At 44.5% G+C, this 26,096-nt stretch overlaps 1 protein-coding gene across 5 annotated transcripts in view; it reads right to left on the minus strand.

Moving 5' to 3' along the window:
- The window catches only part of LOC140459755 (cGMP-dependent protein kinase 1-like), an 88,983-nt gene that overhangs the window by 39,094 nt on the left and 23,793 nt on the right, over positions 1–26,096 (minus strand). For 4 of the 5 annotated variants that reach the window (XR_011953860.1, XM_072554250.1, XM_072554253.1 and 1 more), the window contains exons 3-7: positions 24,611–24,724; positions 13,095–13,200; positions 4,361–4,424; positions 2,165–2,242; positions 1,477–1,571 (exon numbers count right to left, since the gene is read on the minus strand). Coding sequence is in view for 4 of the 5 variants with exons in the window: in XM_072554250.1 (XP_072410351.1) it covers positions 1,477–1,571; positions 2,165–2,242; positions 4,361–4,424; positions 13,095–13,200; positions 24,611–24,724 (457 nt within the window). In the remaining variant the exon portion in view is untranslated. Of the gene's footprint in view, positions 1–1,476; positions 1,572–2,164; positions 2,243–4,360; positions 4,425–13,094; positions 13,201–14,130; positions 14,570–24,610; positions 24,725–26,096 lie in introns of those variants that run through there. The other variant, XM_072554252.1, reaches the window with a different exon arrangement.

Below are 26,096 nucleotides of genomic sequence, written 5' to 3' on the forward strand. Positions count from 1 at the left end.
CCAAGTTTGTATCCAATTGGCAAGTTCACCGTGAATCCCATGCGATCCAACCTTACTCATTCGTCTATCACGTGGAACCCTGTCAAAGACTTTACTAAAGCCCATGTAAATAACGTCTACTACTCTACCCTCATCAATCTTTTTGGTTACTTCCTCAAAAACTTAACCAAGTCTGTGAGGCATGATTTCTGACGCACAAAACCATTCTCTTCCCCAACACACAAGTTCCAGCCTCTCCTCTGCACCACTTCTACACCAGTTTAACATCGGTCTGGTCACAGTGAAACACTGGAAACGGGGGACCCTAACATGGCACTCTGTTCAAACGAGCACTCACTCAACATTACTCAGGAGTCAGAACCTGCAGCTCATTTTCCTCCGTGGTGTTGAAAGTGGCTCTACCCCCTGACTATGTCAAGGCACATCAGTCTCACTTCATACAATGTTACAACACAGGAGGCCGTTCAGCCCACTTTGTTAGCGTTGAGGAGAAGCTTTCCAGTGAACAAAAGGAAAGGAAAAATAGAAGCAGGAGTAAGCCATTCGAAGAGCTTCAAGCCAGCTCCACCATTCAACATGATCATGGCTGATCATTCAACTCAATAGCCTGTTCCTGCTTCCCCACCCTGATATCCTTTGACCCCTGTCGCCCCAAGTATTATGTCCAAATCCTTCTTGAAATCATATATTTTGGCCCCAACCATTTTCTGTGGTGGACATTTCTACTGACTTACTCCTCTTGAGGTGAAGAAATTTATCCTCATCTCGGTCAGAAGTGGTTTACCCTGTACAGGTCAACTGTGACCCCTTGGTTCTGGACTCTCCATGTCATCAGAAACATTCTTCCAGTGTTTAGCCTGTCTAGTCCAGTTCGAATTTTATGGGTTTCAACGTGATCCCTACCATCCTTCTGAATTCCAGTGATTATGATCTGAACCTATTTAACGTCTCCTCAGTCCCGCCATCCAGCTAACAGTCTGATAAACCTTCACTGTACTCTCCCCATCGCAACAGCAGCCTTCCTCAGATAAGGAGAGTAAAACTGCACATAATACTCCCGGTGTGGCCCCACCAAAGTCCTGAATAATTGCTCCTGTACTTGATCCGCCTTGCTACGAAAGCCAAAATACCATTTGCCTTCTTTAGCACTTCCTGCACCTGCAGGCTTACCTTCAGAGACTGGTAAACAAGGATAGCCCAGGTTCCATTGCACATTTCCCCCTCTCAATTTAAAGCTTCAATCCCCCTCTACCAAACTCCTTCCACTGCAATTTGTAAAAGCTACCATCGCATCTGTTTTCAGCATCTCTTTAAGCAGAGTATTTCACATGGTCAAGCTGTCAAATGCGCTGCCATTGAGTAGCTCAAGGCTGCATCCAGACTTACCTGGGAACAAACATTCATTTGAAAACAGTCAAGTGTTACGGAAGCGCTGAGAAAGGTATAAACACACTGAAGGAACAGAGGATGGCATACCCATGGAGAGCCTTCTCTCCAAACCAGTCTCCCCTGGACAGGGTCGTGGGGAGCACTGCATCGCCAGCTTTTGATTCATCTTGTGTTACAGTCACCTGCAGGTAAACATCAGGCACATGTTATGGGGGAGGAAGCAGCCATTGCTGGAACTGATAGTAAGCAAGACTCCATTCAACGGGTTCAACCCAACACCACCACAACAGACAGCTCTGAAAGTCAGCACAAACACTGAGCACAACAGTTTGACACAAACGTGGGCAGACCGTAGATAAAACCCATGATACGCTGCATTAGATTCCAAGTGATAACTCACTCATAGGCATCTGTTGCTCTCTACGTTAATCTCCCAAACCCTTTTTTAACCAGGTAATTGCAGCAAATGCCTCATATGTGAGCTGGTCTCTGCTGCGTGTTTCCCCCTGTGGGGGCTGTTCTCTGCTGTGCATTTCCCCCCAGTGGGGGCTGCTCTCCCCTGCATGTTTCCCCAGTGTCTGCTGGTTTCTGCTGAGTGTTTCCCCCAGTCTGAGCTGCGTGTTTCCCCCAGTGGGAGCCGGTCCCTGCTGCGGTCCCCAGTGTCTGCTGGTTTCTGCTGAGTGTTTCCCCCAGTCTGAGCTGCTCGATTCCCCCAGTGGGAGCCGGTACCTGCCGCCATAACAAGTGTGGCCCTCCCCACTGACAACACACTCACCTTGCCCTTGCTGATGATAAAGCAAGTGTCTCCACTGGCTCCCTGCCTGACAATGTAGTCTCCCTCTTTGTAATGAGTCTGCAAAGCAATAACAGAATATCACGGTGCAACTTGGGTCTTCTGCTTCAATGGGCAAATATACCATTTATAATGAGAGAGAGTGGGAACTGTGGATGGAAATCGGTGTCAGGGAGACCTGAATGTGTCCAGCTATGGCTTACCTTTTCAGCTCATTCAACACAATTCGTGACATAAACATGCAGTGCATCCATTGGAGTGCAGAAGGTTGAGGGGCGATCTGATTGAGAGGTTTAAAAAACACTGAAACACGTTTCAGAGGAGTCTTAAATGTTTGCCTCTCTCTCTTAACGTCCTGCATTTCAGGCAGTTTTGAAGAAAGAAATGCCTGGTTGCCTCGTGGAAGGGTTCACAACAAAATTAGATACTTGGCCGCATGAGGGTTGCAGGGGGCTGGTGCAAAGCAACAAAGATTGAAGGAGCGATTGAGATGGCAGCAGTTCAGGAAGCCTTTCAGTTTGGCAGGTGAAGGCACTGCAGTCAATGGTACAGTGAGGGGATTGGTGGACCACGACTGGGGGTAGGGATGCAGAGATCTTGGAAGGTTTGCCAGATAAAGGAGGCTATGGCGATCTGGAGGTGGTAACAGAATCCAAGTGGCTCACCCATGATTTGGCTCACTCCAGATGAGCCATTTTTTGTGTCACATTGAAAAATATACAACAGGAAAAAAAATAATCTGACACTAGCAGAAAGCACCAAAATGGCACGGGATATCTTAATGGAAGGTTTTTTTGTCAAGGGAGATCTGAATTTCAGTTTAAACTTTTAGAACAATCAGTCTTTGACCCAAACCGTACACAAACACAAACCTTGGCAGAGTGAAAATGCTGCACATTATGCAGTGTAATACTCTTGTTTTGCACACATAAGGCCATGCATATACAACAGAATAAATGGCAATATAAACTAAGCGAGAAACATCACAACAACAGAATCTAATCCCACATCAATGTCAAAACCGTACACTTATCAGGGGAGGTAGAAGCAGCCAGAGTTGCACTGCTGTGAACCTCCAACGAACTCTGCACTCCTCACTCGAGCTGGCCCTCCCCATTGTGAACATGAGCCACAACTTTGGGTTTTGACCCATCAGCCACACTGTGAAGCCCGTGGAATGGTGCAGGGGTCAGAAATGTAAGGCACTGCCGGAGACACCCAGCAGGTCTGGCAGTATCGATGAACAGAGAAGCAGAGTTAACGCCAGGAAAGAGTTAACCTTTCATCAGCTCTCCAAGGATACGTCCTGGTCCAGTGAGATTCTGTGTTCCTGTTTCACATTCCCATCCACCGACAAGAGCAAAATACTCCAATTACTCGGGCTGGATGCTGGGCAGATCACCAGGTTTGAGATATAATGATAACCGGGCTGGATAAACCGGGACTTTTTCCACTCGAGTGTAGGAGCCTGAGAAGTGACTTTCGAGAGGTTTATAAAATCATGAGGGGGGAAAAGACAAGGTGAATGGCAGGTATCTTTTCCCTCTGGTGATGGATTTCAAAACTAGGGGGCATACTTTTAAAGTGAAAGATTTTAAAAAGACATGAGAGCAATTTTCATTTCCACACATGTGGTTTATTGTTCATGTGTGGAATGAACTTCCAGAGGAAGTGGTGGATGCAGGGGTACAGTTACAATGTTTAAAAGACATTTACATGAGTACAGAAATAAGAAATATTTGGAGGGATGTGGGCCAAATGCAAGCAGGGGGGGATTAGTTTAGTTTGAGATTACGGCCAGTATGGACTGGTTGGACCAGGCTGTTTGACTGTATGACTAGCACTCTCTATCAATCTGTGATGCAGGTCCACTCTGTACATCAGGCAAAAAATAACTGAGGTCAGTAAGTCACTGGGGGACTTTTTTTTGTGGAATATACATAAAATGGACAGAGAAAGTTACGAACAGTCTTTCACTCATGGCACTACCCAACTTGATCCCCGAGCCTGTCCTCAGCCATTTCACAAGGGTTCAGAAGGACTTCGGCAAGGGGTTTTCTTGCCTGTGAGAATGTTACTGGAAGACGTCAGTCCACAGTATTCCAGAATTCCCAGTCAAAGAAAGCAACCGAACCTGGGGAGGAAAAGCTGAATGGGATCACGGAACCTCAACCGTACCTCCTCGAGCACATCAGCGAATTTGCTCAGAACTTCCTCCTGAAGATTACGAAAGGAGGGGACACTGCGGAGAGAAAGAAGTTTGTGAGGAGGGTGGTTGAATGAGCGGCAGCAGCACACCCCACAAACTCTCTCATTGCAAACATGGGACTGCTTTATGACAAACAGAAAGACGAGGCGCACCATTCACAATCCCACAATTCAACCGTGTCATCAAAACTGCACCTTTCAAAACCAAGACGCTTTTTGCAAATTGTTCACTGCAGAAAAGAGAAGCCAATACCATGTCACAAATCAATTCCAAGCTTATCTATCTCAGGACTTTTTATTCTCCTCCTGTCAATATCGGAGATCAGCCTCCTCTCTCCAACCAGGATCTTTGTTATAGCAGCTGTGTGGATACTGGTAGGAGTGAAGGTGGAGCAAGATGCAGGGTGGAAAGAGTGGGAAAGAAAAACATTTTTTTTAAAAAGGCGCAATTAAAGCTGAAAAAAAAAGCTTGCAAAGAAAATTAAATGTGAAAAACTAACAAACCCGAATATTTAGTCCGTATTGCTGGACTGGAATTATCGTTCAGCATGTCAGGGATATTAGCACAGCTCTCTGTCCAACTGTTCATCAGCAGCTGCTGATCCCACTGCATTGCACTGAGGGCTCTGGATCAAACTAAAAGAGATGTCACAGGAGGACTGTGATTTGATTGGCTAATAAGGGTTCCACAGAATTTGAATTTGTGTTAGCTTGAATCTTGTTCATTTATTGGTTACAACTTACAAAAGCAGAGATACAAAAAAAAAGTTACGAATTAAAAACAAATTCGTAACTAAATAACTAACTAAATAAGGATGGAGGGTCAGGTGATGTGTTGTGTTCTGCATGGATGTGGGACCTGATGGACACCATTGTGGTTCCCCTTAACCACGTCTGTAGTAAATGTTGGTTGCTGGGAGAACTCCGGCTCAAAGTCGATGAGCTGGAGTCTGAGCTTCAAACATTATGATACTGTGGGGGACAGTTACCTGGACGCTTTGTTTCAGGAGATAGTCTAAGGGGTGTGACTAACTAATTTGAATTGAGTCAGTGGTCAGGGACAGGAAGCTGTGGTTTTGAGTGAGGCAGTTGGAGGGATCGAGGAGATGGACTTGCAGGAGCCTCAGTCCCTGTCCTTTTCCAACAGGTTCAAGAGTTTTACTCCCTGGGTGGGGACTGCAGGGAGGATGGAGCTGACTGACCTCGGCACTGTGGTGGAGGGAGCCATTTAAGTGGCGGGGGGGGAGAGAAGAGAAATGTTGTTGTAATTGGAGATAGTATAGTTAGAGGTGTAGACACTATTCTCTGTGACCAGGATCGAGAGTCCCAAAGGATGTGTTGCCTGCCTGGTGCCCGGGATGGGGATATCTCATATGGGCTGCAGACGAACTTGGAGGGAAGAGGATAAAGATCCAGTGGTCATGGTCCACGGAAGTACCAACAACTTAGATTAAACGAGGGTTGAGGTTCTGCTAAGGGAGTATGAACAACTAGGACGTAATTTCGAAAGCAGAACCAAAAAAGGTAATAATCTCTAGATTACCACCTAAGCTAATTGGCACAGGGTCACGAAGATTAAGTAGGGAAATGCGTGGCTCAAAGATTGGTATGGGACATTGGCAAAGGCACTGGGGAAGAATGGACCTGTTCTGATAGGACGATCTTCATATGAACCGTGCTGGGACCAGAGTCCAAATGAATCGCACTGTTAGGGCAATAGACAGTGGTTTGAACTAAATTGGCGGCAGGGAGAAAGGGCTCAGTTGTCATGGAAATTAGGCAACCCAAATTAAAGGAAGAGATAACAATGCAGAACTCAGGAGAGATTGTTAAAATGTCCAGCACAGATACAATTAGGACCGAGTGTATGGAAAGTGTTAGCAACCAAACTTCAAGCACACTGGACAAACGAATGACAGTGAGAAGAGGGAAGGTTAATGGAGGACTGAAAGGGTTATATCTAAATGCACACAGTATAAAAAATCAAGTACATGAGTTTGTGGCGCATTTTGAAAATGGCAGCTATGACGTGGTAGGCATCACAGAGACATGGCTACAAGGGCATCAGGATTGGGAGCTGAATACTCAAAGACAAACATCCTATCAAAAAGATAGGCAGGTGGGCAGAGGGGGTGGAGTTGGCTTTGCGGAAAAACATGAAATTAAATCAATAGTAAGAAAGGAAGTAGGGTCAGATGGTGTAGAATCTGTGTGTGTAGAACTGAGGTATCGCAAAGGGTTAAAAAAAAACATAGTTGGGGTTATGTTCAGCCACGAAACAGTAGTCAGGAGCTGGGGCACAAGATACACCAGGAAATAGAAACGGTCTGTAGGAAAGGCAAAGTTACAGTGATCATGGGGGATTTCAATATGCAGGTGGACTGGGAAAATCAGGTGGGTCATGGATTACAAAAAAATCAAATTTGTGGAATATGGGACGGCATTTTGGAGCAGCTTTGTGGTGAAGCCCACGAGGGAAGATTAGATTTAGAGTGATGCACTGAGGCAGACTTGATAAAGGAGCTTATGGTGAAGGAATCCTTAGGAGGCAGTGATCATAATATGATTGAATTTACTCTTAACTAGAGGGAGAAGGCAGAATCAGAGGTGAGAGGATTATAGCTGGATAAAGGCAACTGCAGAGGCGTGAGGGAGGAGCTGGGTAGAATTGACTGGGAGAGGAGCCTAGCAGGAAAGACAGTGGATCAGCAATGGCAGGAGTTTCTGGGTGTAATTCAGGAGACACAGACAGTAGAGATTCATCCTGAGGATGAGGCAACCATGGCTGAGTAGGGAAGTCCTGGAGAGCATAAAAGCAAAAGAAAAAGCATATAATGTGGTGAAGGGAAGTGGGAAACCAGAGGATTGGGAAGCTTACTAAGGGCAACAAAAAAAAAGAAATAAGGAGGGAGAAGATTAAATATGAGGGTAAGCTCGCCAGTAATATAAAGCAAGACTGTAAGAGTTTCTTTACATATACAAAGGGCAAAAGAGAGGCAAAAGTGGACAGTGGGCCACTGGAAATTGACACTGGAGAGAGTGTAGTGGGGAACAAGGAAATGGCTGAGGAACTGAATAATTACTTCACATCAGTCCTCACGGTAGAAGTCACATGTAATGTCCCAAAGATTCAAGAGAGTGAGGGAGCAGAGCTGAGTATGGTGGCCTTCACCAAGGAGAAGGTGCGAGAAAAACTGCATGGCCTGAAGGTGGATAAATCACCTGGATCAAATGGACTCCACCCCAGAGTTCGAAGGGAGATAGCCAAAGAGATAGTGAAGGCGTTAGTGGTGATCTTTCAGGAATCGCTAGAAGCAGGTGGGGCCCCAAAGGACTGAAAAATCACTAACATGACACGCCTGTTTAAAAAGGGATTAAGGCAAAAGATTGAAAATTCCAGTGAGATTAGCCTAACCTTAGCCAAGGGTAAGATCCTGGAATTCATTATGAAGGTTGAGGTTCTGAATACTTGGAAGTGCATGGTAAAATAGGGCAAGGTCAGCATGGTTTCATCATGCCTGACAAATCTGCTCAAATTCTTTGAGGAAGTAACAAGCAGGTTAGACCAAGGAGAGCCAATGGATGTTATCTACCTGGACTTCAAGAAGGCCTTTGACAAGGTGCTGCACAGGAGGCTACTATAAAAGATAAAGGCCCATGGTGTCAGAGGCAAAGTGCTAGCATGGATAGAAGCCTGGCAGAAAGCAGAGAGTGGGGATAAAAGGATCCTTATGAAGATGGTTGCCAGTGACAATTGGTGTTCCGCAAGGCTGTGTTGGGACCACAACTTGTCACTTTATACATTAACCAACTGGATGAAGAAACTCAAGGCATTCTGGCTAAATTTGCCGAAGACACAAAGAAAAGTGGAGAGACAGGTAGCATTGAGGAGGCGATGAGGCTGTCGGATTTGGGCAGGTTAGGACCATGGACAAGGAAGTGGCAGATGGAATGCAACGTGGGAAGGTGTGAGGTCATGCACTTTGGTAGGAAGAATAGAGGCATGGACTATTTTCTCAATGGGGAGAAAATTCTGAAATCTAAAATGCATCTTCTTCGGAGTTCTAGTCCAGGATTCTCTCCAGGTAAACTTGCAGGTTGAGTCAGTACTTAGGAAGGCAAATGCAATGATGGCATTTATTTTGAGAGGACTTGAATATACAAGCAGGGATGTAACTCTGAGGCTCTATTAGGTTCTGGTCAGACCACGTTTGGAGTATTGTATGCAATTTTGGGCCCCATATCTCATGAAGGATGGACTGGCCCTGGAGCGTGTTCAGAGGGGTTCATGAGAATGGTCCCAGGAATGAAAAGCTTTACATAGAAGGAACATTTGAGGACTTTAGGTCTATACTCAATGGAGGTTAGAAGGATGAGGGGAGGGGGATCTCATTGAAACGTACAGAATACTGAACGGCCTGGACAGATTGGATGTTGGGAAGATGTTTCCATTGGTAGGAGAGACTAGCTCCCAATGGCACAGTCTAAGAGTAAAGAGAAGATGTTTTAAAATGGAGATAAGGAGAAACTTCTTCAGCCAGAGAGTGGTGAATCTATAGAATTCATTGCCACAGAAAGCTATGGAGGCCAGGTCACTGAGTATATTTAAGACTGAGATAGGTTGGTTCTTGAATACCAAGGAGATCAAGGGTTATGGGGAGAAAGCGAGAGAATGGGGTTAAGAATCTTATCAGTGATGATTGAATGGTGGAGCAGACTCTTGAGTAAACGGCCTAATTTCTGCTCCAATATCTTATAGTCGAATAGGTCAGAACCCCTCCTGGACTGAAACACTGACAGATATAAAATATAACTTGCAGCTTCCTGTGCAGACTCACACAGCAAACATCTGCGAGTACGGTTCTGTTGAGAGGACTGGATGACATTGAGCAGCTGGACAGCACATTCAGCAATTCTGCAGTGTGAATGTTGGCTCGGTTCTCTGCCCATAATATTACCCCAATCCAAACTGAACTCCGTCTCAGCCTGAACTCCTCCAAAAGACTGCTTCCGATAACAAGAGGAGGCCACCCAGCCTATCTGAGCCTATTTCTGCAAGAGCTAGTCCCACACCATTGCCCTTTCTGTGAAGCCTTAACAACTTCCTTCACTTCTGATCATTATCCAAGTCCCCGTTCAAAGTCACAGGGGAATCTGCTTTCATCATGTGCAGTACAAATTCGAACCAGTCGCTGTTAAACTATTATTTCTTAATTCCTGTGAGAGTTACTGATCACTTCAATCAGTGTCTTCTGGTTTATGTTTCGGCAATTTTAGCCTCTTGAGCACCCATGACTGTAATCGCACCAGGGCTGTTTCCACACTGGAGGTAATCTCATCTAATCTAATCTAAAATAATTGATGGCTGTACCAATCGCAGTCTACAACCAAAGCTCTGGAATTCCTTCCCTTAACCTCTGTTCCTCAACATCCACCTCTTTGAAGAAGCTTTTGGTCTTCTGCCTTGAGCGTGTCCAACAATTTTTGTTTCATTCGATGCTTGTGAAGCAGCTCAGGGAAGTTTACTGTGTTAAAGCATTTTGTAAATGCAAGCTGTTCGTGTTAGAACAACCAATGGCAGTAAATCTGCAGCATGAATTCAGTAATGTATTCTGTGTTGGATTGCAGGACGAGTCTGAGTATTTCTGTTCTCTGGTTTATACAACAGCGTGTCACTCCTTGTCCCAGTGAACGTTGCTGTTACATGCAAGCCATTAACATGAAGAATGCATCCCAAGGCACGTGAAGTGAGCAAACTTTGAACTTTGACCTTGCTTCACGTTAAGGTCGGAATAAAATGCAAATCTCTCAAGCTGTGTGGGGTGAAAGCAACATTGTCTCCCTAGGATAGCTGGCCCTCCATGAGAAACTCAGAATGTGAAGTTTGCATGGTGACAAAGAGATTTGTTGAGACAGCCTGACTGATCTGTAATGGAAATCCAACTTTGTGTCAAGATGGATCCTGAATCTTTTGTGACAGTCAAAAAAACTGTTCTCTTGGGGAAAGCTCCTTTCATGTGGATCTTCTCTGTTCTGCCTGTAAGTCACTCGTTAGCCCTTGCCTTCTGTTTAACACTGACGAATGTGAATGTTTGATTGTAGGGATGCAAAGACATTTTTAAAAAAAGTTGAAAAGGCAAACAATTGGATTCAAAGTGGAAACATACAAATGAAACACTGACTCCTCAAAGGTCACAAAGTTTCAGAGTCATCGAGGTCTAATGTTCTGCTCAGTTCATGTGTGAGGACAGGTTGCCCGAGTCCTGGAGGGTCTATGTGTTACTTGATGTACAGGTCGCGTCTTTCTGAGCCACTGCATCTGTGTTTGTTGTTTTATCCTCCCAACACTTGCCCATCCGACCCTGTAAATTTTAGCACTTGTGAAGTGCAAATAATTGGACCTAGAAGTGGATAATCCACAGGAGTTAGTGCTGAAGTGAAATGGGAACAAGAAGGTGGGGTCAAAACCATGGAGCGGGGGCTTTTCTTTCAGATTCCAGTAGCCCTTCCAATCTGCATGATCAGGTGGGAATAAGCAACGGGAAAAAAAAAACAGATGGCAGACAGGGAAGTTTGGACCGAGTAATAGGCTTTGAGCTAAGTGTGGGATATAAGGTGTGCCATTATCTATGTTTCAATATCATTTATTTTAGAGTTTGAATTTGAATTAATGACATATGGGTTTTGGCCTCTGTCTGAAGGTGTATGTTTTAAAAAGCAGGCTGAGGCAGATAGCTCTTGGAGGCTAATGGGAATCTGTTTTCATTGAGTCTTTTATAAATGTACAAAATAAACAGTTGTGCAATAGGTTTCATTTTAGAAGGTCAGTGAATGATTGTTTTCCCCATTTGGTTCAGGGAAACAGCCGTATCTTGGAAAATGCCTTTGACTTTCTGCTTGGTCAGTTTGGTGAAGTTTTGGCTGAAGTTAGATGTCTGACTGTTGGGTCTTGAGAAAGAAAAGTAGTTGAGAACTGTTAAGAAATAAGTTCAATCTGAGGAGTTGAGTTTGAAAATTCTGAAGTAGAAGTGTTTGGTTAAAACCCTGAAGGGGTTATGTGAAACAGAGAAAGTCTAAGATCAGTTGTAGGAAGAATTCAAGAAGTGTATAAAAGGGATTGAAACCACGTCAAAGTCAAACCCTGTGTGTTTGGAATTCTCTGACGTTTCAGGACTGGAAAGAGATGCTATTGGAATTAAAGAGATTAGAGTTTACCATGCATTTTGAAATCTTTAAACATGTGCCAATTGTAAATAGTTCAGTTTATTCTATTTATCTTCAATTGTTTCATTTAACAAGGTGGCCAAAATTGTTCACACTACCCGAGATATAACCAGTTTAAGTTTTAGCAAGACTTCCCTATTTTATCGTCCGTTCCTTTTCAAATGAAGGTCAACATCCATTTCCCTTCCAATATGCTAGATGTTTGTGATTTCAGCAGCGGATCCCCAAATCCCTCTATGCTGTAGCTTTTTACAATCTGACTGCATTTAAAATATATTCAGCTCTTCTATCCCTCCTGTCAAAGTACATAACTTAACATTTTTCCAGGTTACATTCCATCTGCAGAGCCTTCGCCTGTTCACTTGACCTGTCTCTATCTCTCTGCAGATTCGGTGTTACCCTCCCCATTTGCCTTCCCACCTGATTTTGTCTCATTCACAACATGGCTATCGAACGTTCACTTTGCTCATCCCTATGTACTGTGAATAATTGTGGCCCCAGTTCTGATCCTTGTGGCACTCTCCTAGTTACCACATTATCTTGACTTGCAAATGTCGGGTTGTTCCTTTCGTGCTCTTGCCACCCAAACAGTGCTGTGGGTGGGTGTATCTAAACACACGGACAGCTGGCTCACCACCACTTTCTCAAAGGAACCGAAGGAAGGGGAAACAAATGCTGGTTGAGCCAACATCACTTCCATCCTATGAATAGTAAGACGATGGCTAGAAAGACAGAACGATGGGCAGGGGAGCAGACAGGAGAATTGAAGGGTGACAGGGGACAGAATAGGGGGTGATCATCCATGGGGATGGGAGACACCAGGCCTGGTGGTTTTGCTCAGGTTATGTTTGAGAAAATGCACCTGGAATGCACTGGACTCGCCGAGGCTTTTCCAAGGTGAAGTTGTTCCTAAGCCTCTCCTGAATATCATTTACCCAATTCTCAAGGTACACCATGGACCCTCCATAATAAATCAGTGTGATCAGACACATGACGCTCCTTAAAAGCTCACTATGGGGCAACCGGTCACACAGGGGGTGCTGCGTGCATGGAATGAGCTGCCAGAGGAGGTGGTGGACGCTTGGACAATTACAACATTAAAAGGCATCTAGATGGGGAGGAAGGGTTTAGAGGGACATGGCAAATGGGACTAGGTTAGTTTAGGATTAATGGTCAGCATGGTGGAGTCGGACCGCAGGATCTGTTTCCATGCTGAACAACTCTACGACTCTATGTGATTCCGCATCAAGTCTTGTTTGGAAATACTCCAATGAAGGGGACCTTTCACAGAGTCAAAGGGATTATAGAAATGCAAATCTTTGCTGTTTCAATCGCTTCGTGGCTGGAACCTGACACTGAATTAAACTGAGGTTAAATGGCAGGTGGCTCTGACAAGTGGGAAGAAACTCCGGACCTTTACTATGCAATTGAGCGTGGCGACACAAGGAACAGGAGATGGAGTTAGGAAGTGGACAGTTACCTTTTGAGAAGCTCCATATGCTCAGCGTGTTTAATCAACCCTGTTCGCATCATAATTGTTTGGAAGCATTGCCGATCGATGGCCCAGAGCTTGATGTTAGTGAGGGCTGCATGGGGAAAAAAATTAAAGCGCACGTTTATAAAAGAATCTCTCCCATCTATTTTTTCTAGGTATGATGGGCTAACTGCAAACGCGGCTGTACTACCTCAGAAAACTATAAGCTTTTTCAAAGATCCTCCAACATGTATTATACCCTGCAGTTATTAAAACTACCCAATTTGGAAGTCTTGCCTGGTATAGAAGTTATTAAACCAGACAAGAAGGGACTGCGATGAAACCAGCTTGCAAAGAATTTGAGCCAAAGTAAAGAGTATCTTGAACATCAAGGTTCAACATCGAGACTAGGAAAGGCTGGGAGATGTAGGGAATGCTGGATGACTAAAGAAATCCCCAGAGAAATCTGATTCTGAAATCATTCGTGTCTTTCTCCATAAGAACATTTAACAGGAGCAGATGTGAAGATGAGGAAATATTTTAAAGTATTATATCTTTAAAAATACACTAGAATGTTTTTAACATAGTTTACTTAATGTTAGATTTCTCTGATGAAGTAATGTTACTTTTCTCAATTTATTTTTTATTAACTTTTTAATAAAGGAGCATTGGGCGGCACGGTGGCTCAGTGGTTAGCACTGCTGCCTCACAGCGCCAGGGACCCGGGTTCAATTCCCACCTCAGGCAGACTGTCTGTGTGGAGTTTGCACATTCTCCCCGTGTCTGCGTGGGTTTCCTCCGGGTGCTCTGGTTTCCTCCCACAATCCAAAGATGTGCAGGTTAGGGTGAACTGGCCATTCTAAATTGCCCATAGTGTTAGGTAGTAAATGCAGGGAAATAGGTCTGGGTGGGTTGCTCTTTGGAGGGTCGGTGTGGACTTGCTGGGGCCTGTTTCCATACTGTAGGAAATCTAATCTAATCAATGCATCCAAAATTAATTTCCATTCAGAATAAGTGAAAAATAAAGTCAAATGATTCATACTCATCCTCCCCTTGTGCCAATCCGACAATTTCCACTCACACAGCACCTTTGACACAGGAAAACATCCCAATCTGCTTCTTGACACCAAGCCATTTAAGGATATCTTTGGGCAGATGGCCAAACGCTTCATCAAGGAGGTTCGTTTTAAGTCATGAGTTGGAGGAGGAAAGAGAGAGGCGAACAGATTTACAGCGGGAATTTCAGATCTTCAAACCCAGGCAGCTGAAAGCCCAGATGTAAAAGGTTAATTGACTATTAACTGACAAAGCACAAGAGGCTGGAATTTGTGGAGCAGAGAGATCTTGGGTGGGTTGTACGGCTACAGGAGGTTCTGGAGGGCACGTGAAACCATGGAATGAGATGATCAAAATGGAGGCATTTCCTGATCAGAAACTAATGTTGATTTATTGAACACTGAAGTGCTTATTTGAACAGAACATGGTGAGTGTTCAGAATGCCCAGTAGTAATCATTAAACTATAAGACATAGGAGCAGAAGTTAGGCCATTCAACCCATCAAATCTGCTCCACCATTGAACAAAGGCTGTCATATTTCGCAACCCCATTGTCCCGCTTTCTCCCCATCACCCTTGATCACTTTGACAATCAAAAACCTAGCTATTTCTGTCTTAAATATACTCAATGACCTGGCCTCCACAGTCTTCTGTGGCAGTGAATTCCTTCAATTCACCACTTTCTGACTGAAGAAGTTTCTCCTTATCTCTGTTCTAAAATGTCTCCTCTTTACTCTAAGGCTACACCCTCAGGTCCTCGTCTCTCCGACCAATGAAAACATCTTCCCAACATCTACTCTGTCCAGGCCATTCAGTATTCCATCAAATATTGACCCAGAGTCCTCAAATGTTCCTCATATGTTAAGCTTTTCATTCCTGGGACCATTCTCGTGAAGCTCCTCGGAACACGCTCCAGGGCAAGTACATCCTTCCTGAGACATGGAGCCCAAAACTGCGTACAATACTCAAAATGTGGCCTGACTAGAGTCTCAGAAGTATATCCCAGCTTTTATATTCAAGACCTCTCAAAATAAATGCGATCATTGCATTTGCTTTCCTAACCACTGACTCAACCTGCATGTTGACCTGGACAGCATTCTGGACTAAAACTCCCAAGTTTTTTTGCACTTCAGATTTCTGAATTTTCTCCCCATTGAGAAAATAGTCCATGCCTCTATTCTTCCTACCAAAGTGCGTGACCCCACACTTTCCCACGTTGTATTCAATCTGCCACTTCTTTGTCCACTCTCCTAACCTATCCAAATCGTTCTACAGCCTCCCCATCTCCTCAATGCTACCTGTCCCTCCACCTATCTTTGTATCACCCATAAACTTAGCCAGAATGCCTTGAATTCCTACATCTAGATTGTTAATGTATAAAGTGACAAGTTGTGGTCCCAATATTGACCCTTGTGGAACACCATTCATCACTGGCTGCCATTCTGAGAAAAAAAAACTTTTATCCCAACTCTCTGCTTTCTACCAGATAGCCAAGCTTCTATCCAAGCTAGTATCTTGTCTCTAACACCATGGGACATTATCTTACTTAGCTGCCTCCCGTGCGGCACCTTGTCAAAGGCCTTACTGAAATCCAGGTAGATAACGTCCATTGGCTCTCCTTGGTCTAACATGCTCGATACTTTGTCAAAGAATTCCAGGAGATTTGTCAGAGATGACCTCCCCTTGATGAAACCATGCTGACTTTGCCCTATTTTACCTCACACTTCCATGTATTCAGAAATCTCATCCTTCACAATCAACTCTAAAGTCTAACCAATGACTGAGGTTAGGCTAATTGGTCTGCAATTGTTATGGATTACCTTAAATTGATGGAGAATGAAAGACTTTCGGAAATGCATTTGTCAAATGATCACCAAGAAATGGATAAGGGCTTCAATAGCAAATGAGCTGAGGCACGTGTTATGGACCAGACCAAACCCCCTCAATATATTTTAAAGGTATCCGAGACCCTAACATTTTCTTATTTTAAGTTAGATATGAAATATTATGCTTCCAAAGCATTGCAACTGGTCAAACTATTCAAAATTTAGCAGAACACAATTTGTTTAAACATTTCAGTTAAAATATAAACAAAAGGAAGAGGAATTTAGAATAACTTAACAAGTGGAAAACTTAACCGAATTAGTATCTATTACTATTTAATTAACTGTTCCAATGTAGTAACATCCCATAAACACACTCTTTGGCAAAAAGGCAAATTCAATCATTAATTCTCAAATGCAGTTCTCCAATCCAGGAGGAAAAAGAAACATCAAGAGAAAATTCAGAGAAAGGTAGCAGCTGGGAGAAATTTACTCAAGCTTCCAACTGCTTTGAGACTCCTAAGGCTTCTGCTCAAAACTAAACCTAAAAAACCAAACTCAAAGTAGAAAGACTGGTTTGTGAGAGCTGGCCACACCCAGACTGCTCCGTTGTTCCAACTTGGGGGGGGAAAAAAACCCCAAGGGCTCACAAATTGTTTACTTTCTTAGAGACAGCTCAGCACCTCTGCCTTACAACCTCTGTTCAAAAAAAAAAGACAAAATAGCCTCTTAAACTGACAGGATTGTCACATGTGGTCAGAGGCAAGCCACGCTGAGGCTGATCAGAAATAGTGAGGAAAGTGGTCAAAGAAAACATGCAAATGCCTTCAGAATTTGAATGAAGGATGGCGCTGGTAGAGGAGAAAAATTAGATTTGGCCTGGCACACGGAGAGCTCATCGTCTTGCTCCTATCCAATACGTCAAATATGAAAGTGGACCCGGAAACTGGAGAGCTGTATTTCCAACCCCTCCCTGACATGGAGGCGTAACTCAGGAAAACTTTGGACTTCTTTCTCAAAGTTTCCCTCAAAAGCTTGGCACATGGATCCCCTTGCTCTGCAGAAGGTGCAGCAATGCAGGTACTATCACTATGGCAATGCAAGCCAATAATTTTTGCGATAGCTCAGGGCAGGGGCAGCACAAGCCTTGTGGAGAGACACAATCAGAGTCCGAATGAAACTAATCTGTATTTCGGGTTGTTCCTCTGGATCTGGCTGCTTTTGTCCCAGACGATCAAGAGCTGCAGGCTAACCACAAGATTAAAGGAGTGAAAGAATGTATGAATTTTCAATGCTCTTCACCTTCAAACGGTAAATAAAATCAGATCGTGTGTAAATTCTGCTCAGATTCACAACCGAGACAGACTCCCATGAAACTAGTTCAGGATGAGTTATTGATGAAGCCCCAAGACAACTCTTCACCTTCAGCTGAAGACTGGCCCATTATTTACTGTCAGCACCCATTGGATGTTTCTACCTTTCAGTTTCTCCATTATTAAATTGTACACGATCTGCAACGAGATGTTTTGCCTAAAAGGAGTCGTTCCAAATATCTGCACTTTTTCAGACTTCAAATAAATGTTAGCAGATTCAAGTATTTTTATACAAGTTTAATCTGCCAGCTAAGATACAGACAACGTCACAGAAAAGGATGTGGCTATTCTGCCCCTTAATTAAAGCACCTTCATTCTATTTACCTGAAATGGATTTATTTGGTTCCGTAACCATTAATAACTAATAAAACTTACCATTCACAAAAACAGGCCATTTGGTCCACCTCTCCTGATTATCTGGATAAAGCAGCCAAGTCCATAGGAGCAACAGGAATACAAGTCAGTTTGCCTTGGAATCTGATTAAGTCTGTCCACAGAGGTCTGTGTTCCTCCTGGCCTTCATACATCACAGTCCGAGGCAGGTCTGAATCATTCCGTTCGGCAAATTCCTCGAAATATCTTTTGCTTTTTTTGACAATCACCTTAAACGTGTGCCTTCACGTTCTCGTTCCCTCTGCCAATTGCAATTGCTTTTCCCGATCTACTCTGTTCAGAACCCTCATGGTTTTGAAGCCCTTGACTGAAGCTCCTCTCAATCCTCCCTGAGCAGAACAGCACCCCCCAGCTTCTCCGAGCTGATCACGTAACTGAAGTCCCCCTTTTTTTTTGTAACACCCTCTCTAATGTCTTTGCATCCTATCCAAAATGTGGTGCCCAGCACTGTACTTTTGTTCTTCATTCATCTAATTACATTGGAGCATATCACAGATGCATTTTTCAAACACTTTCGCATCTATTTGCTACCTTCAACGATTTGTGAAAATATGCTCTTTGATCTTCTGTTCTTGCAGCTCCTTTAGATTTGTTTACTGTATTTGAGGTTGCTTTTCTCTAATGAGGTTCCCAAAACGTATCACTTCACATTTCTCTGCATTAACTTTCATCTGCACACGACTGCTCAAGCATTAACCTGAGGCTTTTTGCGGTCCATCACTATCTTTTTCACAGTTCACAAAATCTCCAAGTTGGGTTTCTGTCTACAATATTTTGAACTGGAGTACTGCACACCCAAGAATAAATCATCAGCACCCTGGCACTTTGCGCCAAATATCTTGAGGTGAAAAATTTTATTCAGAAGCAGGCACCGTCAAGTAGGTATCTTTCCCAGCAGTTTAGTGATTGCAAAGTCAAGCATGTGACTTTAGCAATAATAACATCAGCCAGTTTTAGCTGGGCGAGCCCTTTGTTCTCCTTGACTCAGAAACAAATTATCCCTCCACCACATACACACTGTCTATTTCAATGCTCTGGCCTGTTGACCTGATCTGCAGTCGAATCACAGAGGACAATAAGAACCTGCCAAACGACAGTCAGAACTACAGTTTGGATGGCCAACTGTCTATCATCTCCTTTTGCATCAACAGTTTTATTTCAAGTCATTGAAAGCAAAGTTGAGAGCGCAGTTAATATCTTTTTTTAATTCACTCATAAGATGTGGCTGGACCAGTATTTATTTCTTAGAGGGAAGCTTAGAGTCAACCACTTGTAGGTCAGACCAGGTAATGATGGCAGTTTCCTTCCCTGAAGAACGTGGCTGAACCAGATAGGTTTTTCTGACAATCAACAATGGATTCACGGTCATTGTTAGACTCTTAATTCCACATTTTTATTGAATTCACAATACACCATCCCAGGTCCTCCAAACATTAGCTGTATTGCTAGATTAATAGTCCAGCAATGGAATGAGTTGCCAGAGGAAGTGGAGGAGGCTGATACAATTGCAACATTTCAGAGGCATTTGGATGGGTATATGAATAGGAAGGGTTTGGAGGGATGTGGGCCGGGTGCTGGCAGGTGGGACTAGATTGGGTTGGGATATCTGGTCGGCATGGATGGGTTGGACCGAAGGGTCTGTTTCCGTGCTGTACATTTCAATGACTCTGATTCTATATCGTCCGAGAGCAAGGAAGTTCTGATAAACTTGCATAAAACACTGTTCTGGTCTTGACTGGAGTGATGTGTCCACCCTAATTCAGGAAGAATGTGAAGGCATTGGTGAGGGTGGAGAAAGGATTCTTGCCAATGGTTCCAAGGGCTGAAAAACCTCAGTTGCATAGGCAGGCTGATGAACTCGGGACTATCTTAGTCATAGAGTCATACAACATGGAAACAGACCCTTCAGGCCAACCAGTCCATGCCAAACAGTCCCACCTGCCTTCTCCTGGCCCACATCCCTCCAAACCTTTCCTATTTATGGATCCATCCAATTGTAATTGTACCCACATCCGCAATTGCCTCAGGAGGAAAAAAATTTGCCCGTTAAAATCTGTCTCTCCTCTCACCTTCAAAATGTGCCCCTTAGTCATCAGAGTCATAGAGTCCTACAGCATGGAGACAGGCCCTTTGGCCCAAATTGGTTCATGCCGACCAAAAGGTCTGTCCACGCTAACCCCATTTCCCTGCACTTGGCCCATAACCTGTTAAACCTTTCCTGTCCTTGTATTTGTCCAAATGCCTCTTAAATGTTGTTAATGTCCCTGCCTCAACCACTTCTGCTTTCCATTTGCGTACCACCCTCTGTGTAAAAATGTTGCCCCTCAGGTTCCCCTTTATTCGCTCCCCTCTAACCTTAAACTGATGTCCTCTAATTCTTAATTCCCCAACCCTGAGTGCATTCACCCTATCCAGGCCTCTCATGATCTTAGACACCTCCATAAGGTCCCCCCTCAGTCTTCTTCGCTCTAAAGAAAATGTCCTAGCTTGTCCAGCCTCCCCCTGTAACTCAGACCCTTGAGTCCTGGCAACATCCTTGTAAATTTCTTCTGCACTCTTTCCAGTTTAATAACATCATTCCTGCAACACGGTGACCAGCACTGAACACAATACCCAAAGTATGGCCTCACCAACATCCTGTATAACTGCAACATAACTTCCCAATTTCTATACTCAGTGCCCTGACTGATGAAGGCCAGTGTGCCACAGGCCTCCTTCACTGCCCTGTCTACCTGTGACTCCACTTTCGGAGAACTGTGAACCTGAACTCCTTCTGTTCCACTACACTCTTTAAAGCCTTACCATTCACCATGAAATTCCGACCTTGATTTGACTTTCCAAATGCAAGACCTCATGCTTATCCATATTAAATTCCATTTGCCATTTCTCAGCCCACTTCCCCAGCCCTAACCCGAGGCACTGCACTCATCACAGGCCTCCTGTCCTCCAAACATCTTTCCACTTTTACCCTCTGTTTCCTTCCATCAAGCCAATTGTGTATCCAATTTTCCAGCTTACCCTGGATCCCATGTGATCTAACCTTCCAGAGCAGCCTATGATTAGATTAGATTAGATTCCCTATAGTGTGGAAACAAGCCCTTCAGCCCAACCAGTCCACACCGACCCTCCGAAAAGTAACCCACCAAGATCCATTTCCCTCTGACGAACATACCTAACACGATGGGCAATTTAACATGGCCAATTCACCTGACCTTCACATCGTTGGACTGTGGGAGGAAACCGGAGCACCCGGAGGAAACCCACGCAGACATGAGGAGACTGTGTGGAGTTTGCACAGTCTCCAGAGGCTGGAATCAAACCTGGGACCCTGGTGCTGTGAGGCAGCAGTGCTAACCATTGTGCTATCATGCAGCCCCTCTTCAAAAAATTCAATCAAGTTTGTGAGACCTGATTTCCGACGCACAAAGCCGTGTTGACTACCCCTAATCAGTCCTTGCCTTTCCAAATATATGTGCATCCTGTCCCTCAGGATTCCCTCCAACAATTTGCCCACCACCAACGTCAGGCTCACTGGTCTATAGTTCCCTGGTTTGTCCTTACTACCCTTCTTAAACAGCCTTCTGTCTCCCGGCACTTCGCCTCTGACTATCGATGATTCAAATATCTCAGCAAGAGGCCCAGCAATCACTTCTCTAGCTTCCCACAGAGGTCTAGGGTACACCTGATTAGGTCCTGGGGATTTATCCACTTTTATGCGAGTAGAACCTTATCAAAAGCCTTCCTGAGATCCATAGAGATGACATCCACCTGGTTTACCCTGGTCAACATTCCAGGTCACTTCATCAGAGGACGCTAACAAATTGATGAGGCATGATCTGCCACTCACAAAGCTATGCTGATGACTCCTCACCAAACCCTATCTTTCCAAATGCTTGTATATCTTATCCCTCAGAATCCTCTCAAGTAATTTAGTCACCATAGACGTTAAACGCACTGGTCTATAGTTCCCAGGCTTTTCTTTGCAGCCCTCCTTGAATAATGGCACAACATTAATTACCTTCCAGTTTTCTGGGACCTCACTGTGGCTATAAAAATCTCAGCCAGGGTCCCCGCAATTGCTTCTCGACCCTCTTGCAGTGTTCTTGGGGAAAAGACAACTACCTTCAACTCAATCTATACCTCTCATTATTTTATAAACTTTTATCAGGCCACCTCTCAATCTCCTATGCTCTGGCGACTGTCTGTGTGGAGTTTGCACATTCTCCCTGTGTCTGCGTGGGTTTCCTCCCACAGTCCAAAGATGTGCAGGTTAGGGTGAATTGGCCGTGCTAAATTGCCCGTAGTGTTAGGTGCATTAGCCAGGGGTGAATATAGGGGAATGGGTCTGGGTGGGTTGCTCTTCGGAGGGTCGGTGTGAACTTGTTGGGCTGAAGGGCTTGTTTCCACACTGTAGGGAATATAATCTAAAAGTCCAAGCAGAGAGATCAACTGCTCCCACTGGCAGAAGGATCGAGACGCAGAGGGGACTGATTTAAGGTGAGCAATTCAAGAAGCGATGGTGACGTGGAAAAACATTTTCATACACCAAGTAGCTAGGATCTGCTGCGTGCTACATGAGTCTGTGGTTTAAATAGGTTCAACTGAGACTTTCAAGAGGGAGTTAAACATTGATCTGAAAAGGAAAAGAATATACAGGGATTTAAGGTAAAAGCAGGGGACTGAAACTCGGTAAATCACTCCTTCGGAGGGTCAGTACAAATGTGACAGGCTGAATGGCCTCCTTGTGTGCGGTAACATTACGTCACCTTGTACAAATTCCCTGGACAGAAAACAATTCTCTCCGTCCCGTCACACGCCAGCATCTGATTGCACAGTCTAATCAGTACATAGGCATTAAGCCACTGGTTGGATCCAAGATTGAAACAGGGACTATCTGGGGGTTTTAGCTCATTTATTAAAGGAATCTCAGCATCTGAATGGCACTTAATGAGGGTCCAGTTCCAATGAGAATGAGCGTTGACCACAGGACTCTCACTTAAAGAGCTTGCTGTTTTTAATAGGGCTTTAATTTTCAGTTTTGGAGCAGGGATATCCTCCCAATCCTCCAGCTGACAAAGAAATCAATCCAACAGGGCTCAAGGGGGTGCGTAACCTTTTAAAAATGTCCTTATGTTTAAATATCCTGATGTTGACTCGTCCTCTGAGACAGGAGTCCTGAAAAGGGGAAATGTCACAGCCCTCATGACTTAAGTCCAGACCTGACTCTTGTTCACCGAGTTCTCACTGTCTCCAGCATATTCGCACAAAGGTTGGAAACGGCTGTTCAGGATGCTGGATTTTCCTGTTGGAATTTCTGGCCTTGTTGGTGAGTTGGCAGCAGTTTTGCTGTCCGTTGGCAACAAAAGTACCACAAACTCCGCCAAGGTCAGTGGGATTTTCCAACGGCTTTGTTCGGCGGTACATTCACTTGTGGCTTAACCCTGTACCTCTCCTGAGATACAACGTCCACAACATGCACCGGATTAGAACTTGCAGATACTTGTCCAAGTCCAAACATTTAACAATCATCAGCTCAATGGAAGAATCGTTTCTATGGAAACCCATAATATCTATTTCTGGAGAGACCATTACGCAAGTCGAATCTCAGATAAAGTCACACCAGCTTAGAAAAAAAAAACTCAGCATTATTAAGGCCAGGGCAAAAGGCAAATTCAGTTACTTGGCACACGCAAAGAGGGATTATTGGGTTAACAAAGATTTCACATTCAGTATGAAAAATAGAAAACAGTGAAGAGTGTCTTTCACTGCTTTCATTCCCTCTGATGAGTGGCTCTTGAAGCACTGATCTGGCTTCGAGGAACAACACAAAATTGCCCTTATTCTTAATGCGCCGCACAAATTGCTCATCATTTTTGCTCTATCAGCAGGAAGGGACCAGTCAACTGTGGGGCTCCTGTAAGGAATTGATGAAGGAAGAAAGATTACCAGGCCATCGGGCTGCTCTCTCATTACAGAGTGGTGGTTTAAACCTGGAGGGTCACCACACATTGGGCGAGAGGAGAGTCCTTCGTGAAAAACCTGAGCTGGTGGGGGAAATCAAACCCACACTGTTGGCATCATTCTGCATCACAAACCAACCATCCAGACAACTGAGATAATTGGCTCCCAATTCGATTACTGTGTTCTTGGAACGTCTCTCCACAATAACCTCATCTCCCCTTGAGCTGTCACTGCTTGATGCCCACATTCAGCTCCGTGTCCCTTCAGGAATTAAATCGACTGGCTTGGCCGGCCTCTGACTGAAGACCCACGACCCTATGGTTGATATTTACCTGCCTGAACAAGCTACACTGTTTAAGTATAATTAAAGCTGGGCGGCAAACGCTGGTTTGTGACCAAGACACCCAAATCCTCTGAAAAGGATTTTAAAAAAAAAAAAATTCTTGGGCATTTCCCAAGAGAATTCTTCCCAGCGTTCACAGGCTGAAATCAAAAAAGAAATATTGAAGAAGCATCATCTTTTCACAAAAAGTCGCTTTGGTTAAGTAATGAACCACTATTTGGGGTCAAGATCTGGATGTCATGGGAAATTATTGACTTTGGGTTTTCAGAATACGACTGAATATTTAAATTCTAAGGGAGTCAATGAGATTTCTTGCAACTGCAAATTTCAATGTGATAAACTAGTCAGTCACTTATTGGCAGCATTGGTGTACTGAATTTGTCTTCACTTTGACTTTAAACGGTAAACTTGGCCGACTCACTGAATGCTTCAGTCTGCTGCACTCCATTTTCTCTTTGAGTGAGTACCCTGCACCACTGCCACTCCACTCTGGTGCTCGACACCCCTAATCATCCTTGTGTCAAATAACGTTAACATTCGATGGACACCAACCCTCACCACGCCTCCGACCTACCTTTGACTGTGGCTGTCCTGGTGCAGTTGTACAGGATGGCCAGCTCTCCGAACACTCTCCCTGGCGTCATCGTGCACAGCTTCACATTTTCTTTCGTCACCTCCACCTTTCCCTCTGAGGAGACAAATAAAGAAGTCACTCACCCACCGGAGGACTCGCACGCCAGGCAGCCAGCAGATAGGAAATTTCCAGGAGCTGAGAAAAATGCCGCTTGTTACGTTGCAATACAGGGGCAGTCTCCTTGCAACTTGGCGAACTCAATGCAAACTTAACACATGGTCGGTTTGCCTCCTCCCGGGAGTGTCCACCCGAGGAGTGTTGGAGTTGGGACGTCATGTGGCAGCTGTACAAAACTTGGGGAGGCTGCTTTTCGAATACGGCAGACAATTCTGGTCACCTTGCTACAGGAAGGATATTGTTAAACGATCAAGGGTACATTAAAGATTTACAAGAATGTTGTGAGGACTGGGGGCGGTTTGAGCTATGAGGAGAGGCTGGGTAAGCCAGAACTCTTTGCCCTGGAGCGTCAGAGACTGAGGGGTGATCTTATCAAGGTTGACAAAAGGGACGTGGATAGGGTGAATAGCCAAGGTGATCCCCTCCCCCCACAACCACCACCCCACTCCCCGAGGGAAGGGGAGTCAAAAACGAGAGGGCATAGGTTCAAAGTGAGAGGGAAAAGGCATGAAAGGGAGCTAAGGGTGACTTTAGCACGCAGAGGGTGCTGCGTGTATGTAATGAGATGCCAGAGGAAGTGGTAGAGGCTGATAGAATTACAACATTTAAGTGGCATTTGGACAATTACATGAATGGGAAAGGTTTAGACGGATATGGACCAAACACGGGCAAGTGGGACTGGTTCCGTTTCGGAAACCTCGTTAACATGGCCAAGTTGAGCGTAAAGTCCTGTTTCCATGCTATATGACTCTATGACACTGCACGTACAGAGAGAGAGAGACACGCACAATCTCTTTTACAAAGCCACATTGCTCACATTAAAAGCCGGGTGCATTACAGAAGACTGCTTTGCTACCTTCTTTCCTTGGTCCATCAAGTGAAGTCTCTCAGGGTTCCCCCATGACCTGAGCCTGAACATAATTCTTTCTCGAGTTTATCTCCTAATTTTCTCTCCCGGCTGAATTAGTCTGAGAGAGTCACCTCATTTCTCTCAACTACTGACAATCCGATTCCCCAACCGAAGGAACTGCAAAATACAACAACCGGATCAAGAATGAAAGAGACAGATTTCGAGGGACTTGGGAAAAGAAGCAGATAGGAGATGACTGAGATCTTTTTCACAGACCAAGTGGTTGGGTCTGGACACATTTCCTTGAAGTGTAGTGGAGGCAGGTTCAACTGAGGCATTCAAGAGGAAGGAGAAAAGGTAGGGGAGAGGCACCAAGTCCCCGCGCTCATACCGCTGAATTGCCTCGCTGTTCACCTTAACACTTAGAACATAGAACACAGAACATAGAACAATACAGCA

The sequence above is a fragment of the Chiloscyllium punctatum genome, chromosome 35 (genome assembly GCF_047496795.1).
Source record: "Chiloscyllium punctatum isolate Juve2018m chromosome 35, sChiPun1.3, whole genome shotgun sequence".
Taxonomy (NCBI): Eukaryota; Metazoa; Chordata; class Chondrichthyes; order Orectolobiformes; family Hemiscylliidae; genus Chiloscyllium; species Chiloscyllium punctatum.